A 14,913-nucleotide genomic window follows, 5' to 3' on the forward strand; every position below is an offset into this window, starting at 1 on the left:
CCTCTCCTCTGGGTGTGAAAGCAGAGGGGGTCAAAGACATTAACAAAGCTGGTAAAGTTTAAAGGCTGGGTGCTGATAATCAGAGGCAGAGGACACCGGCTTCATTGAAGTGCCCTGCTCAGGCCCTGTAAGCCAGTCTGGGGTACTTCACTGTTGTACAGGAGTCATGATTCTGCATGAGCAACCACTGCACCGACTATTTGCTAACTGCTATGGGATGATGTCAAATCAGAAATATTATATGGTCTTTGTTTTTTACCTTTATATTTGTTTGTCTTTTCATGGCAGGAGGTATTTGACTACTACCTGTGATGACTATATACTGTAATCATCACAGGTAGCTATAAATTACACAAGATGAAACCAACTGTAAGCTGCCAGTTAAAACTAATAACTAACTATAAATCTGGGCCTGTATTTTGCTTTTTTACTGATGAGCTGAACCTGTACCAAACCTTGTCCTCTGTGAACCCTTATCCACATTTTAATGAGGCCTAACTTAACGTAAAGAGCTGTACACATACAGAAAGGTAACACATTCAAAAGTTCTGTTTGTTAACTTTGTTTCAATGCAAATAAAAAATTATCACAAGGGTGAAAAAAGCTATGTATTATGGGATAGATATGACAATCCAGCTGGTCTCAGACAAACACTTTGCGTGTAAGGGTTTAAATTTCCTACTTTTAATGTTAATGGCACTGTTTTGATCCAGTTGAGCATCCTTTAAAGCACTTCTCACTATCATAAAGTATACCTGCTTATACAGCCTGACTCTTTATTGAGGACCTCTGATGCTAAATTATAATGAGATCACACAGAAACACACACATGCAAAGTTTGACAAACCATTTGGTACTCTGATGCTTTTGCAATGCCATGCTGTAATTGTTATGGATAAAAAAAGGAAAAAGGAAAGAGTAAATGTTCATTAAAACAAGGTGGAAATGAAATGACTTGTCCACTTAGCTGAGTTTTTTTAAAGCAAAATGAGACATTAAGGATCAGTGATGGACTTATTTTATAGGACTGTGGCTGCAGAGGGACACTGCAGCGGTTTAACCAAAGTGTGCTGAAAGAGGATAAAAGGCATGAGATTAGACATAAATGCACAAATTATTAGGGATGCATGATACCAGATTTTTTTTTCAGACATTCAGACGTAAAACTAAAGTCCTTAAACACACTTTAAGAAATGAGGATGAACAAAGAAGGTTTATTATTTGTATCACTGTTGGTTCTGCCTAAAACTACAAACTTATTTGTACATACGGCTAATGAATACAGCAGATATATCAGCTTCAAATATCAACAGATTTTTTAAAAATATATTTTTGTGCTTTTAATGCCTTTATTGATAGAGGAGGACAGTAGACAGAGTCAGACTGCTGATACTGATTATGCCGATAACATTGTGGACCCCTACTAATTATGAATCTTAACTTATTGTGATTAATGAATTAATGCTGACAGCCCCTCTTAAGACTCATTATTGAGCTCTGAGCATTGACATTATGATTTATTTATTTTAAAAATGTGGCACATGTCCTACAACATGTGAGTGTCCAATATAGCAGTGATTCTCAACCTTGGGGCCGGGACCCCTTTGGGGGTCATGAAAAAAATAGACGGGGTCGCCAGTTGCCTTAAAAACATTTCTAAATCATTGTTTTCCCCAGCTTATTTTGTTAAGTATTATTTGCCATATTTGAACCCATTTTAAGTTTCTGTAGTTTGGACCCATTTTTGCCACATTTTAACCCCTTTTCATCACTTTTTCCCACCAATTTTAGCACACTTATCCCACTCTAAACCCATTTTAAGACCTTTCCACCACTTTTTCTTTATATTAGATTTATTTTTGGGCTTTTCATGCCTTTATTACATGAAGGAGGACAGTGGGTAGAGTCAGAAACAGGGGAGAGAGTGGGGAGAGACATGTGGTAAAGGGCCACAGGCCGGATTCAAACCCAGGCCGTCCACTTACATGGGTAACGCCTTACACTTCTAGGCTATCTGTGCGCCCCTTTCCAATGCCTGTCTTCGCTACTTCTGTTGTTGCCTCTGTTGACCCATTATTGCCACTGTCAACCCCTTTTTATGCCCATTTCTGCCTCAGTTAGTTTTTTTTTTTTTTTTGGCCAGTTTGAACCACTTTTTCTCACCTTTGGATCCCATTTCACCAACTTTTCCACCCATTTTTGCAACCTTTAACCTATTTCAGCAACCTTTATATTCCCCTCAACCCCCTTTTAGACCCATTTTTGCCACTTTAACCAATTTTTGCCATTTGTTGCTCATTTTTTACCATTCTTTTTTCTAATTCTTGCCATGTCTTCTGCTCATTTAAAATCCTGTTTCACCACCTTTTCCATCTCCTTTTTTGGTTGCCATATTTATACCCATTTTAATTCTTTTTTTTAAAAAAGGGATTTACATTTTTGAGAAGGCTATATACTACAACACAAATAAATAAAAAATGTATTTGATAAGAGTGGTTATTATACAGTTTTTATATAAGATTTGGATATCACAGCTTAATTTTACAATGGACCATGATTTTGTTGACATCCATGGGCCCCTGTACTGGCTGGGTCCCAGAAAGCTCTTCAATCATCCCTTCTCTTGGGCAGCCTTGTCTGCACATGACTATTCTTGAATGTGCATGGCTGTTCAACCACCTTCAGGTACAGTGGGGTCCCCGGTCTCTGGCACCTTTATTTTGGGGGTTGCGGGCTGAAAGGGTTGAGAATTACTGCAATATAGCATGGCATTGCATGCTTGCTGTCCACTCTGCTGCATTTGTTCAATATTTGATTCTCTGTCCTGAGAATTTTACGACACTTCTTGCTAAAAGAGTGACATCTAGCGGTTTTATTTTGAATGCTGGGAAACAGAAGTGTAATGTTTTGTATTAAAAGTGTTATATTTCAAACAGGGATATGGATATTTACCACCACTGTCTTTTTTGAGTGAGAAAGGTGAAAGAAAATCAGAAATATTCCTGTGACACTCCTGATTCCTTCTCATCTCCCTCTTTCCTTGTTCCTCTCCCTTCTTAATGCAAACAACAGCGAGTAAATTAGGAATGGGGCAAGCTACTTCATGCTACAGTAGGACACTACAGTAGGAACCAGTGTAAATATGCTTTTTTTCGTCATTCAAACAATCAGTTTCTTGAAAAGTGACCATGAAAGGCCTATGCCCAGGTAAGCTGACTACGAAGATGTGAGACAAGTGATTTTTTTTTTTTAATTGCAGACCGATGATGGAGCCTTTGTTCTATGCTGAAGTGTTTCACCATGTGCTGTTTGTGGTCATAATTTCCTTTTGATAATTATCAATGCCAGTTTTAAAAATCAAATCTTCATTATTTTTCTGATCAATAGTATCAAAAAACAATCAAGCATAAAATCATGGATTAACATGAGTTATTAAGAAAGTTTACCTATCTAAGTTTAAAGGTCTGTTGCCATGCCAACCCTTACTCACAGATTGGTGGTCTTGTGTGCCGCTGTGACATGCAGCCCATACACACAGGTCTTTGTCAGGCCGTTCTTTGTGGCCTTGTACCTTTCAGAGGGGCCTTTCTGTCCCTCAGTGGGACCACCAGTGAGTTCGAGGAGCAGCCAACTCGGACACTGGCACTAATTGGCTACGCTGTTAGAGGCCCACAGAGCCACACTTTAGACCGCGGCAATAAGGCCAGTCAGTGTGAGGATGGGGGCCGGGAACGGTGCCTGCTTGAATACGTGAGACGGAGGAAGACAGATTGCTAATTAGGGCTCTCTGATGAACATGAGGAACATACAGAAGCAGCTCAAAACCTTCCTACACTCTGCCCTAAAAGCAAGGCAGTTAATTGGCTGGTTGGTGCTGGTGTTTGTGGTGTTTGAGAGGGGGAGAAAAGGAAGAGGGGGGGTCTTTTGTCTGATGCACTTCAGCTGCTCTGATTGACAGCAGGGACAGGAAGTGAGGGTGTAGGGCTTAGAGAGGAAAAGAGCTTTTCTCTCCATGCTGCCTTCCTCAGATTAACATTCTCCTCAACCTCTCCAAATTCCTCTCCTCGTCCTCCTCTCCACTGTTTTCTTCCGCTCCTGCTTTCACTCTCTCTCTCTCTCTCTCTCTATCGCTCTTATCTCTGCCATTTCTCTCTCCTCCTCCTCCTCCCTCTCTTGCATCCTTCTGTCCATTTATATCCATTTACACAACATCATACAAGACTCTTTAGAGATATTTCTGCAGCACTTTTGTCACCCCTCTTTTGGCCTCAGTCATTTCCTCAGAAGCAAGAAAGATTAGGTTACTCTGGGCTCTTAAACAGCCGAGGTACAATGCTTAACAATCTTATACAACAGAGCCTCTGACATGCATGGAGTGATGGAGTAGCTACTTATGCTCCATCAGCCCCAGGAATACATCAACGCCAACCAAACCAAACACAGATGATGCTCTGTAGACGTGACCGCTGGTATGTAACATGTAGGAGGTTAATTATCAGGCTCGTGCTAAAAATGTTAATTGACCAGTTTCAGACGGATGACAGTTTATCACGACTGACGGCTTCTGTGTAGAAATTTAAAAAACATCATTATTTTCTGCAGCTGCTTCTGCCGCTGAGCGGCAAGAGGTTGATTGAGGATAAAGCATTACATCATCACTTTTTCAAAGCCTCGACTTTCTGCTGTGTTTGCCTGGAAACAGAAAAATTAAAGAAAAAATCCTCTGCATAGATAGATAGATAGATAGATAGATAGATAGATAGATAGATAGATAGATTTAGCAAAGTTTGGTAGATTATTTATTCGTTGTTGTAACAAAGCTTCTTGAAAAAGATCATATACCATTAGAAAGCCTGTTTATTTCCCCTTTAAATGGAGCCATATTTGTAAGGAACATGTATTTGTGGGATGAGCAGCAGAGCTAAGTATGAGGGTTGCACCCATGGAAAATTTGCAAAATCTTCTCTGCCAATGCCAAAGAGCTTATTCTTACACTGACTCTTGTTTGGTGGATGGGATGATGAAAGTCTGAAGAAACAAGACTTGTTGGTAATTTAACAATTGTATTCATTTGGAGCCTCAGTAGTGTGTGGAAGAACCATGCACAGCCACAAGTCAGCCAATGTGGTTCCAGTGCACATGCTGATGACACCAGTGCAAACAGGCACGATGGTGGAGGGCAGTCATGACAGCCCTAAGAGATCGGGGAATGGCTGCACGTAGTCTGTTCTGGATTGTCAGGGCAGTGTAGAAACATCTCAGCAGTGATCAAGAGTATTGGAAGGGACCTGACCTAAATTCCACATGTGGTTGCAAAGGGTATAAATACGTATGTCACTGGGATATTTTAGTAGATGCTTGCAGAGTCATATTTAAATGAAATCTGTTAACTACTGTACCATGTCAGTCAACATGGTCATCTTTAACATGGTTCTTTGGCTTCTCACAAAGTCCATGCCGGCTTTGCCAGTCTCTGCTTGTCAACAAATAAACATTGCCAGTAGGGGTTGGAGTGGTGGTGCAGTATGTTATCAGTGTAGGTAGATGCCATGAACATCATCGATTAGCCCCATCGATTGGACCATTATCACAGATACAAGATCTGGCATATTTAAGTCACCATTGCTCCACTGTCCAATATCAGGATCAGGTCAGACATCCCCAGTCTGAATGTTTCCATATACATCCTCCAAACTCTGTCAGAGCAAAGGAAGTACTTATCGGTGCAAATGTTTACTTGTCCATACTGGCTGCAGAGGATGTCCTTATTGAAATTATTTTCATGTTGCACTCAAAGAGAATAAAGTTTGCATCTTCAGTCTATACAACCTACTGTGTTCTTTTCTAAGCTGTCATATTTTTTTACATCATTTTCCATGTGTCTTCAGAGACATTGTCTCTTAGCTGTGCAGTGGGAGAAGCACAGAAACACAACTGCTGTAGTTTTGGAAGAGACCCAGTTAATTTGTGTAACTCCGGCTGCTGGAGCTTCATGAAATGAATTTTTGCACAGAATGAGGACGGTGGATTTTGTGCCCCATCATTTCCACTAAACAGGCTTCAGGAGAGACATCTTTTCAGTATGGATAGAGGGAGCAGTTATAGTTGCAAACATTGCTACAGTTCTACATGCTGAGTGAGTAATTAAAGTGCATGCTGAGGATTTCTCTGTAAAATCCCTAAACTGTAACGACGCAAACACAGAAATTATACTGTAGCAGCTGGTGAGGAACAAATTATCAGTATGGCAATACATTGTTGTTCTGACTCATGTGTTACAATTATTGAATTGCTGGTCAAAAATGGTTATATTTAAAGGGTATTCATGACTTTTAGAGCAGGTATCCATTTTATGCTGCACTTTGGCACCTGTCTCTAAGAACAAAGCCAAGTGCAACTCCTCCCCTTCTTTCCCCAGTGTGCCAGCTGGGTTTGTAGAACTGATCTCTAGTAAGATATTCACCCAAATATGGATTCACCATGAGTTTCTCTCCTTTTATGCCCATAGCAGCCAATGACACAGAGGTAATCTTTGCAGCATGACATGGTGCATTGTCATGCATTAAAATAATTTTGTTATGGAAGGCACAGTCCTTTTTGTACCACGGAAGAAAGTGGTCAGTCAGAAACTCTGTATACTTTGCTGAGGTCATTTTCACACCTTCAGGGACCCTAAAGGGGCCTACCAGCTCTCTTACCATGATTCCGGCCTAAAACATGACTCCGCCAGCTCCTTGCTGACCTTGCAGCCTTGTTGGGATATGGTGGCCATCCACCAACCATCCACTACTCCTCCATCTGGACCATCCAGGGTTGCACGACACTCATCAGTCAACAAGACTGTTTGAAAATGAGTCTTCATGTATTTCTGGGCCCACTTCCACGGTTTCTGCTTGTGAGCATTGGTTAGGGGTGGCTGAATAGTAGGTTTATACATGACTGCAAGCCTCTGGAGGATCCTACACCTTGAGGTTCGTGGGACTCCAGAGGGACCAGCGGCTTAAAATTCCTGTTTGCTGCTTTGTAATGACATTTTAGCAGCTGCTCTCTTAATCTGATGAATTTGTCTGGCAGAAACCTTCCTCATTATGCCTTTATCTGCACGAACCCATCCATGCTCTGAATCAGCCACAGATTTCTTCACAGTACGTGATCAAGCTTAAGTTTTCGTGAAATATCTGTTTTCATACCTTGTCTAAGGCATTGCACTATTTCATGCTTTTCGGCAGCGAGAGAGATCCTTTTCTTTCCCATATTGCTTGAAACCTGTGGCCTGCTTAATAATGTGGAATGTCTATCTTAAAGAGTTTTCCTTTAATTGGGCTCACCTGGCAAACTAATTATCACAGGTGTCTGAGATTGATTTCAGTGATCCAAAGAGCCCTGAGACACAAGACCATCCATGAGTTTCAATGAAAAAGAAAATGAATGTTTATGACAATAAAATCCACTTTGCATAATAATTTGGAATGTGGTGTTTGATAAGTAGAGAGGCACTGTTCAGCTGTGCCCACCTCTGTTGCTTTCTTTATGAACTGTAGACTTCTCAGTGAAAAAAGTAAACCATAGTTTTGGTTTATGGATAAATTTCTCATACTGAAAGAGAAAAACTATTAAAGGTGTACTTCCTGGTTAACGCCAGGAGCTACTAAAAAAAGTACACTAAATGGACAAAAGTATTTGGGCACCTGCTCATTACGACAATAGGGACTGTAATGCCGTTGTATTCAAATACATGAACTTTAAAATGGAGTAGGCGCCCTTCTTGCAGCTGTAACAGCTTCCACTTTTCTCGGAAGGATTTCTACAAGATTTTAGAGTGTTTCTGTGGGAATTTGTGCCCGTTCATTCTGTGACGTATGTATGAGGTCAGGCACTGATGTTGGATGAGAAGGCCTGGCTCACAATTTTGTTCATCCCGTTCATCCCAAAGGGGGTCTGTGGGGTTAGGATCAGGGCTCTGTGCATGTTTCTCAAGTTCTTCGGCACCAAACTTAAACCATGTCTTTAGAGTCCTTGCTTGTGCGCTGGTAGAAAAGGCCTTCCCTAAACTGTTGCCACAAAGTGGGAAGCATTGTATTGTTCAAATTGTCTTGGTATGCTGAAGCATTAAGATCACCCTTCACTGGAGATAAGAAGCCTAGCCCAAACCCTGAAAAACAGCCCCATACCATTATCACCCCCAACCAAACTTCACAGTTGGCACATGCAGTCAGACAGGTAGTGTTCTCCCCGCATCCACCAAACCCAGACTCATCTCTCTGACTGCCAAACAGAAAAGTGTGATTTGTCACTTCACAGAACATGTTTCCACTGCTCAACGGTCTAGTGTTGGTTTGCTTTACTCCACTCCATCTGATGCATTGGATTTGGTGATGTGAGGCTTGCAAGCAGCTGTTTGGTCACGGAAAGCCATTCCATGAAGCTCCTGGGGCATTTTTTTGAGTTAATATTAATGCCAGTGGAGGCTCAGAAGTCTTCAGCTATAGAGTCAGCAGTGTTGCCGTCTTTACGCACCATGCACCTTAGCAGTAGTTGACCCCACTCTGTAGTTTTATGAGGTCTTCTGCTTTGCGGCTGTGTTTCTGTTGTTCCTGAATGCTTCCATTTTCTAATAATAATAGTTATTTGACTGTGGAATATCCAGCAGGCATGAAATTTCAAAAAGCATCTTACTGCAAAGCTGGCGTCCATCACAGTACCACACTTGAAGTCACTGAGCTTTTCAGAACGACCCATTGTGTATCACAAATGTTTGTAAATGAAGACTGCATGGCTAGCTGATTGATTTTATACACCTGTGGCAACAGGTCTGATTGAAACACCTGAATTCAATAGTTAACTTGTGTAGCCAAATACTTTTGTCTATATAGTGTTTGTTGGGGTCACTAACAATGTTTAACAGGAAGAATTGATCCTCCTCCAACTATTTCTACTTTAAGGTAGATTCTTCCTTATGGAAAGGGATGGAAATTGTTCATTTTTATGGATAATGATACAGTTATTCTTTTCAATCTGATTTTATACTTATTGATACTACTACAAGTTTTCTATTGTTTGGTGGAAAGACAAAATGACAGCACAGCTATTAACAGAAGTGGTTTAAGCTAAAACATTACTGATTCCTGTTTTTTAAAAATACATAAGAGTTTTTATGCAGTATGTGTGCTTGGATCTCCATCCCTGGTAAAGACATGCTGAGCTCAAATTACAATTGTTTTTTTAAATATGTGAAGAAGGTATTTTAAAGCCAGTACTGAATGGACCTGGTAACATTTTTCTCAGCAGGTGACAGCTAAGAAAGTCAGAATCAGACCGTGTGGATGGAATGTCTTTGCCTTTAAAAACACAAATGGTTATTTAAGGAAGTCAAGTTTAACTCAACAGTGTGGGCTATGAAAATAAGAACCGGGTTACAAGAAAAACATTTTTCCTGTGTCTATGTTTTTTGGCTCTGTGTGGCGATTGCAGCACTTCTAACCATAACTCAGTTAGGATCCATTACAGTTACTTTACAAAGTTTGACAGAGAGATAGAGCTTCAAGAGGACTAAAGTTGTGGGAATTTACTGTTCATGATGTTAAAGAAAGTGTAGCTCAGAAGTGGTGCAGCACTTTTCACTCAAGCATGATGGAAAGACAAATAAAAAAGGGCTGACAGATTATCACATTCACATTTTATTTCCCATGTTCACTCTTTGCTTCTGTCTTTGTTACAATCACCTAAAATCAGTCACTACCTCTGCTTTGTTTACCTCAAAATAAAAGAAAAGTAACATCTTGTTGACATCAGCTTCTAAAGACAAAAAAAGAGATAAGAGCACACACAAATCTCAAAGAAAGTTGACATTAATTAACATACATCCAACTATGTGTATCCGTATTGCACACATACATGCACTCAGAGCAAGGACTTTGTAGGCTTTTTAGCAAGTCTGTAAGTGATATATGAAAGGAAGCAAAGACAAGAAAAAATACAGAAAACAAGGGGATGAGAGCTAAACTTAAAAGAGAAACATTAAGAGTATAAAAGCCTGCTGACTGATGGAATAGCCCAGACTCCTGCACACATTTACACTCAATCTGCCTCATATACATACAGGATGCATCCCTTTCACAAAATTTAATAAATTAAAAAATAAAAACAGAAAATAGCCATGCGCTAGCTGTACAAACACGACAGAATAAACTCATACCCATAAACAAAGAAATAATCTAGCTCTATACTCTTAATACAAAGCACCATCTGCTTTTATGCAACAGTCTCTCCAAAGGAAACCCACAAAATGTACACACAAACTTGAAGTGATAAAAAGGATACTAAATTCCAGTATATTTCTTTAAAACGTGAAGCTTTAGACTGGAGTCCTTAAACTACTGAGGTGACTGAGGTTTGCAAAGTGTGACGTGTTGTAAAGTGACGTTTTACTCCCATTCAGTATGTTTTTGTTAGTGTGTATCCAAAGTGCAAAACGTTGTCTCTGCTCCTTACAGCCCATGCGTTTTGTCCCTATCTGACATTATAATACTGCCTGTTATTAAAAACCACCAGACACTAAGAGTGCATGTGGATATTTTACATTCCTGTTTTTACATCGCAAACAAGCTCAAACCAAACCTGTTCTTGTTAGTTAGTGGTGTGTGGTTATAACTTTGATTCATGTATTTTACAGAGTGTCTCCATGAAGACGTGAACATTCTACATCTGCGTTATATACTTTTGGATTAAGCAAGGCAAAACAGCACGTGGAGGATGGTTAGACCTTGTGCACGGTGACTGAAAAAGAGGAGAGAAAGAGAGGTAACAACTCAAGCGTGGATACATCTGAGCAGGTTTTACATGAAGCACTTGGGATGCCAGTTGGTGCTTTCATCCTTCACAAAACTCTTGAAAATTTCCAGAAATTTCCAGAATAAGCTGCATGTCTCATGGCCAAAACTTTAATTTTTCTCTCTGACTTCATCTGGAATTATTCCTGACATCTTTTAAGTAAATTGTGTCCAGGAATTTGGGTTGAGCTGATGTGACAAAAACAGCAGGAGATACACCAAAAGTAAGTGGTACACAACTTTAATCTCTGGGTGTGTAATTAAACTGTGCTGCTGTATTATCAGTTTGCCAATATCATCGTTTTTTGTCCATTTGATTGCCCTTTAATTTGCCAAAATACAAATAGCAATGATGAAAACACAAAAACTGATATAACAGAGCCAGACTCTGCTGTTGAGACATTTCTACTTTTTTCTTTTACGTCATGTCAAGAATTTTTCAGGTGTGCATGCATGAAAACAGCTGCTCACTAAATGTGTGCCATTCAGAAACCTTTGCATGTCAGATAAAAAGGAAGAGAAGGAAGAGAGAAGAAAGCAACCAAGAAAGGACACAAGAAAGACCCAAAGAGTAAAAAGTTAAAGCGCCTATTTTGACTGAAGAGATAAAGGAAAAGAGAAGAAGGCCTTGTTTACACCTCGCATTAACATCTGTTCTGGGTGATCTGATACAAGTAGACTCCCCTTAAGTATGCATGCTTACACTTTGCTCCAACAGTATGTTTACTTGCAGTTAGAAAAAGGTAACTGAGTTAGTCTGACTGAAACTGGGCTTTTAAATCCATGTGAACTTGTGTGAGAGGTGAAATTTCTACAGACTACTTTCCTATTCAAAAAAGATAAGCAGTACCTGGGGACCTCTGATAATTTGTTAGTTACCCCCTGGTGTCACTGAGGCACTGGCACAGGATAAGCAAAGTTTGTAATATACTCAAACTTCCTGACATTTTTGATTGGGCGCTGCATGACACCAACAATGAATAACACTGAGGATTCTTATTTGAAGAAAGGAAAAGAGGAAGAGAGAAAGACAAGCACTTAATGACCAATTAATGTACCAGAGAGTGGATACAGCTTATGTTAAATGTGAACCTCTTCTGTCACTGGAACAGTTTTCTGCAGTTCATGCAGTCAATGTTTTACTCCACTCTATTAACTTTGTTTGTGATAGGCGCCAACAAAAATCTTCAACGCATTGATCTACCGAAGCCTAATTACTGAACATTGAGTTTAAAAATGCAAATAGTATCATGCATATGTATGGCATAAAAATACTGACATATGATCACGTACATGAAAAGAAAAGATGTAGGAGGTAGGCTCTAAAAATTGATACAACATATTGTTGCACGCTCCTTGCCGATATGTGTATCGATACAGATGTTACAGAATCTGTATGATTATAAATGGTACTTACAGCAGTATTATAAATCATTGTGTCTATCCACTGCCAGCAAGACTAAAAGCAAATATACTGGATAATTCGGGTTTCTTCACACAGAAAGTCAGGAGTTGGACATGATTCATGCCAGATGTGTGATAAACAAGGTAAAACACTACAGCAACAGTAATCTTCATCTACACACATTAGGCTAATTAGCAGCCAAACAGCGGCACTAGCAATGAAGGCTTCAGAGAGCTGATTAAGGAGTGACAGTAATAATGTTTAATCCTCACTTGTCAGTTCATTAATGCTACCCAAAGGGCCCAAAAGGTGCTATAGGTGGGCCTACTTGAAGCTGAGGATCTCAATTTAAGTGTTTAAAAGTTTAGTTTTCATGTTTATTATGACATGCTTATAGTTCCAAATCAATGTGTACATATCGTATTGTACTGGATCATATCGGATCATATCTGGGCCTCTATTGTGATAGATATCGCATCATATCGTATAGTGTCGTACCGTATCGTTTAGTTGTTTGAGAGAGTAGAGTACACGTGTGTTTGGATGGTATGATTAAAAGCAAGTAAATTAAGCAAATTGATGTTATTTGACAAACATCAGCCACTGGCAAATAATGTAACATGGACAGATATCAGTAGCCTGTACTTTTCTAATATATTCAAACAATTTAATTTAGCACTCCTACATGCTGATTCAAACATGGGGTTGCAAAAGAAGTTTTCTCGACTCGGCTCAACTTTACTATGAATATAAATGTACTGACTGTGTCTCTAGTGAATTCTTATACAAGTAAAAGTTGTTCATTATTTCCAGTTAAAAAGCCTGAATGTGTGTTTTTTTCACCTGGTGAGAGGGAGCATTGTTTACCCAGTTCCCAGTGAGTTGATGGCGAACTACCATATCGTGCCAGCTAAGGAGACTCTATCCATACCCAGGGTGCATCGGGGTACCTGCATACTTAGCATTAAGGCTCACCATTTGTTATGAGATCACCAAGAATGGATGTTAGCGTAAGGTGTAAACAGGGTCTAAGAAGGCATGTTGGTTTCACCTCTAAACTGGTCAGTGGAGGTGATCAAGTCTCCCTCCATCACCTGGAGTGTGTCCACTAACACACAGGCTCACAGGCGACAAAGGTTTCAAGACCCTACCAAAGAAGCCCCCCCCCCCCAACCGGTAACACTATCACGGCTAAAGTGAAAAATTAACAAGTGGACAAGGATTCAAGTTAAGGATCAGTGGTGCCTGCTGTTTGCTGCTCTGGCTAGCTAAATGTGAATCTCAGAGGCTATATGGTGTCTGTTACAGCTCATGAAGGTTACTGCATAAAGGTGAAAGGTGTTAACATTCATTGTAATCCATCTTGATTTCTATTGAGCACTTTTTTCAGCCGGTCTACAGAAGAAGGCCAGTGGAGTTGCATCTTTAGGAGAAATATGTCTGGGAAAAGAGCACCAGCCTACATACCATCATAAAGTGTCTATACAACAAGGTTTAAGCTAGTTTTTCACCTGTCAGAGTGAGAAGTGTGGGGTTGACTATTTACCTTTATAAGCTCAGCTAATTTGAGAACTGGTTGTGTATAAGCTCAGATAATTTTTTACAGATGTGATTAACAGCTCAGCATTAGTCCCTGTGATTGGTGTCAGAGTCTGACAGGTGATCAGGATTCTCGTGGACTTCGGTGCCGTGTTCGTTTTCAGGCTCGGCGTCCTCGTCGTTGCTCTCCGCGCTGTAGTCTATTGCCTCCAGAAAGGACGGTTCATCCTCCTCCATCACGTAAGTCGTGGAGCTGCTGCTGCATAAAAACATCAACGAAACACAACTTTTAGTTTGAAGTAACATTTTTTTCTGGGTTAATGAAGTAAGACTTTGTAGGAGGAAAAATTCTACTAAAACAAGTTTGGGGATTCATACCGTGTATCTTTTTTCATTATTAACATCACAGAGTTCAATAGTTGCCATAACAGGCGACAAAAATATTGTAAACATATCCTGACACATCAAATATGGAGAAGTACATTTAACAAGGATAACAGTGTTGTAACTGTTGACAAAGCATCTTTGGGATTTTTTTAAATAGGTACTTAAAGAAGCCACAACCTAACAAAGTATACAGTCCTGTGCACAAGTTCAGGTATGTAGGAAGCTAGGGATTCACTGCGGCCACCAGGCCTGATGTGGGCCTGGGGGGGTCGCCAGACATATTCAGTATTCACCATAAAATAACATGAAAACAATGGATAGGAATCCTTTGTCTGCTCTGGCATAAGTTGTAGACTTATGTAGACTGCAAACATTTATGCACCCATGATACTGACTGGAACAATTAAGCATAAAAAACAAAAACATAACTATAATTATCAGGAGAGAAGGTAACACAAATAAAGGTTTCAAAGACTTAAAATGCCATTATTATGATGTGTTAAGATACAAAAAGAATATATATATAAATAACACATGACAGATGTTCCTTTAATACACTGTCAACAAAATCAGGTGTCAGGGGTCTGACATTGTATCTGCATTGCCCAATGTCATTATAATATCTCCATCCTTAAATACAAAGTGACCTTTTCTGTCATCTCCACTGTTACATCAATCCAGTTATTTATCATGACTCCGACCAGCATCATCCATCATTTGCTCAGAGCTTTTTATCCCTGCCACCAGTCATCT

The 14,913-nt window shown here is 39.8% G+C and overlaps 1 protein-coding gene across 2 annotated transcripts in view; it reads right to left on the reverse strand.

The window, feature by feature from the left end:
* Window positions 1-9,670: 9,670 nt before the first annotated feature.
* agtpbp1 (ATP/GTP binding carboxypeptidase 1) overlaps window positions 9,671-14,913 on the reverse strand; it is a 64,811-nt gene continuing 59,568 nt past the window's right edge. Inside the window, exon 26 of one of the 2 annotated variants that reach the window (XM_041787201.1) lies at window positions 9,671-14,029. In XM_041787201.1, coding sequence (XP_041643135.1) covers window positions 13,861-14,029 — 169 coding nt within the window. In that variant the 3' untranslated portion in view covers window positions 9,671-13,860. Of the gene's footprint in view, window positions 14,033-14,913 lie in introns of both variants that reach the window. The other variant, XM_041787200.1, reaches the window with a different exon arrangement.

The sequence above is a fragment of the Cheilinus undulatus genome, linkage group 5 (assembly GCF_018320785.1).
Source record: "Cheilinus undulatus linkage group 5, ASM1832078v1, whole genome shotgun sequence".
NCBI classification, from domain to species: domain Eukaryota; kingdom Metazoa; phylum Chordata; class Actinopteri; order Labriformes; family Labridae; genus Cheilinus; species Cheilinus undulatus.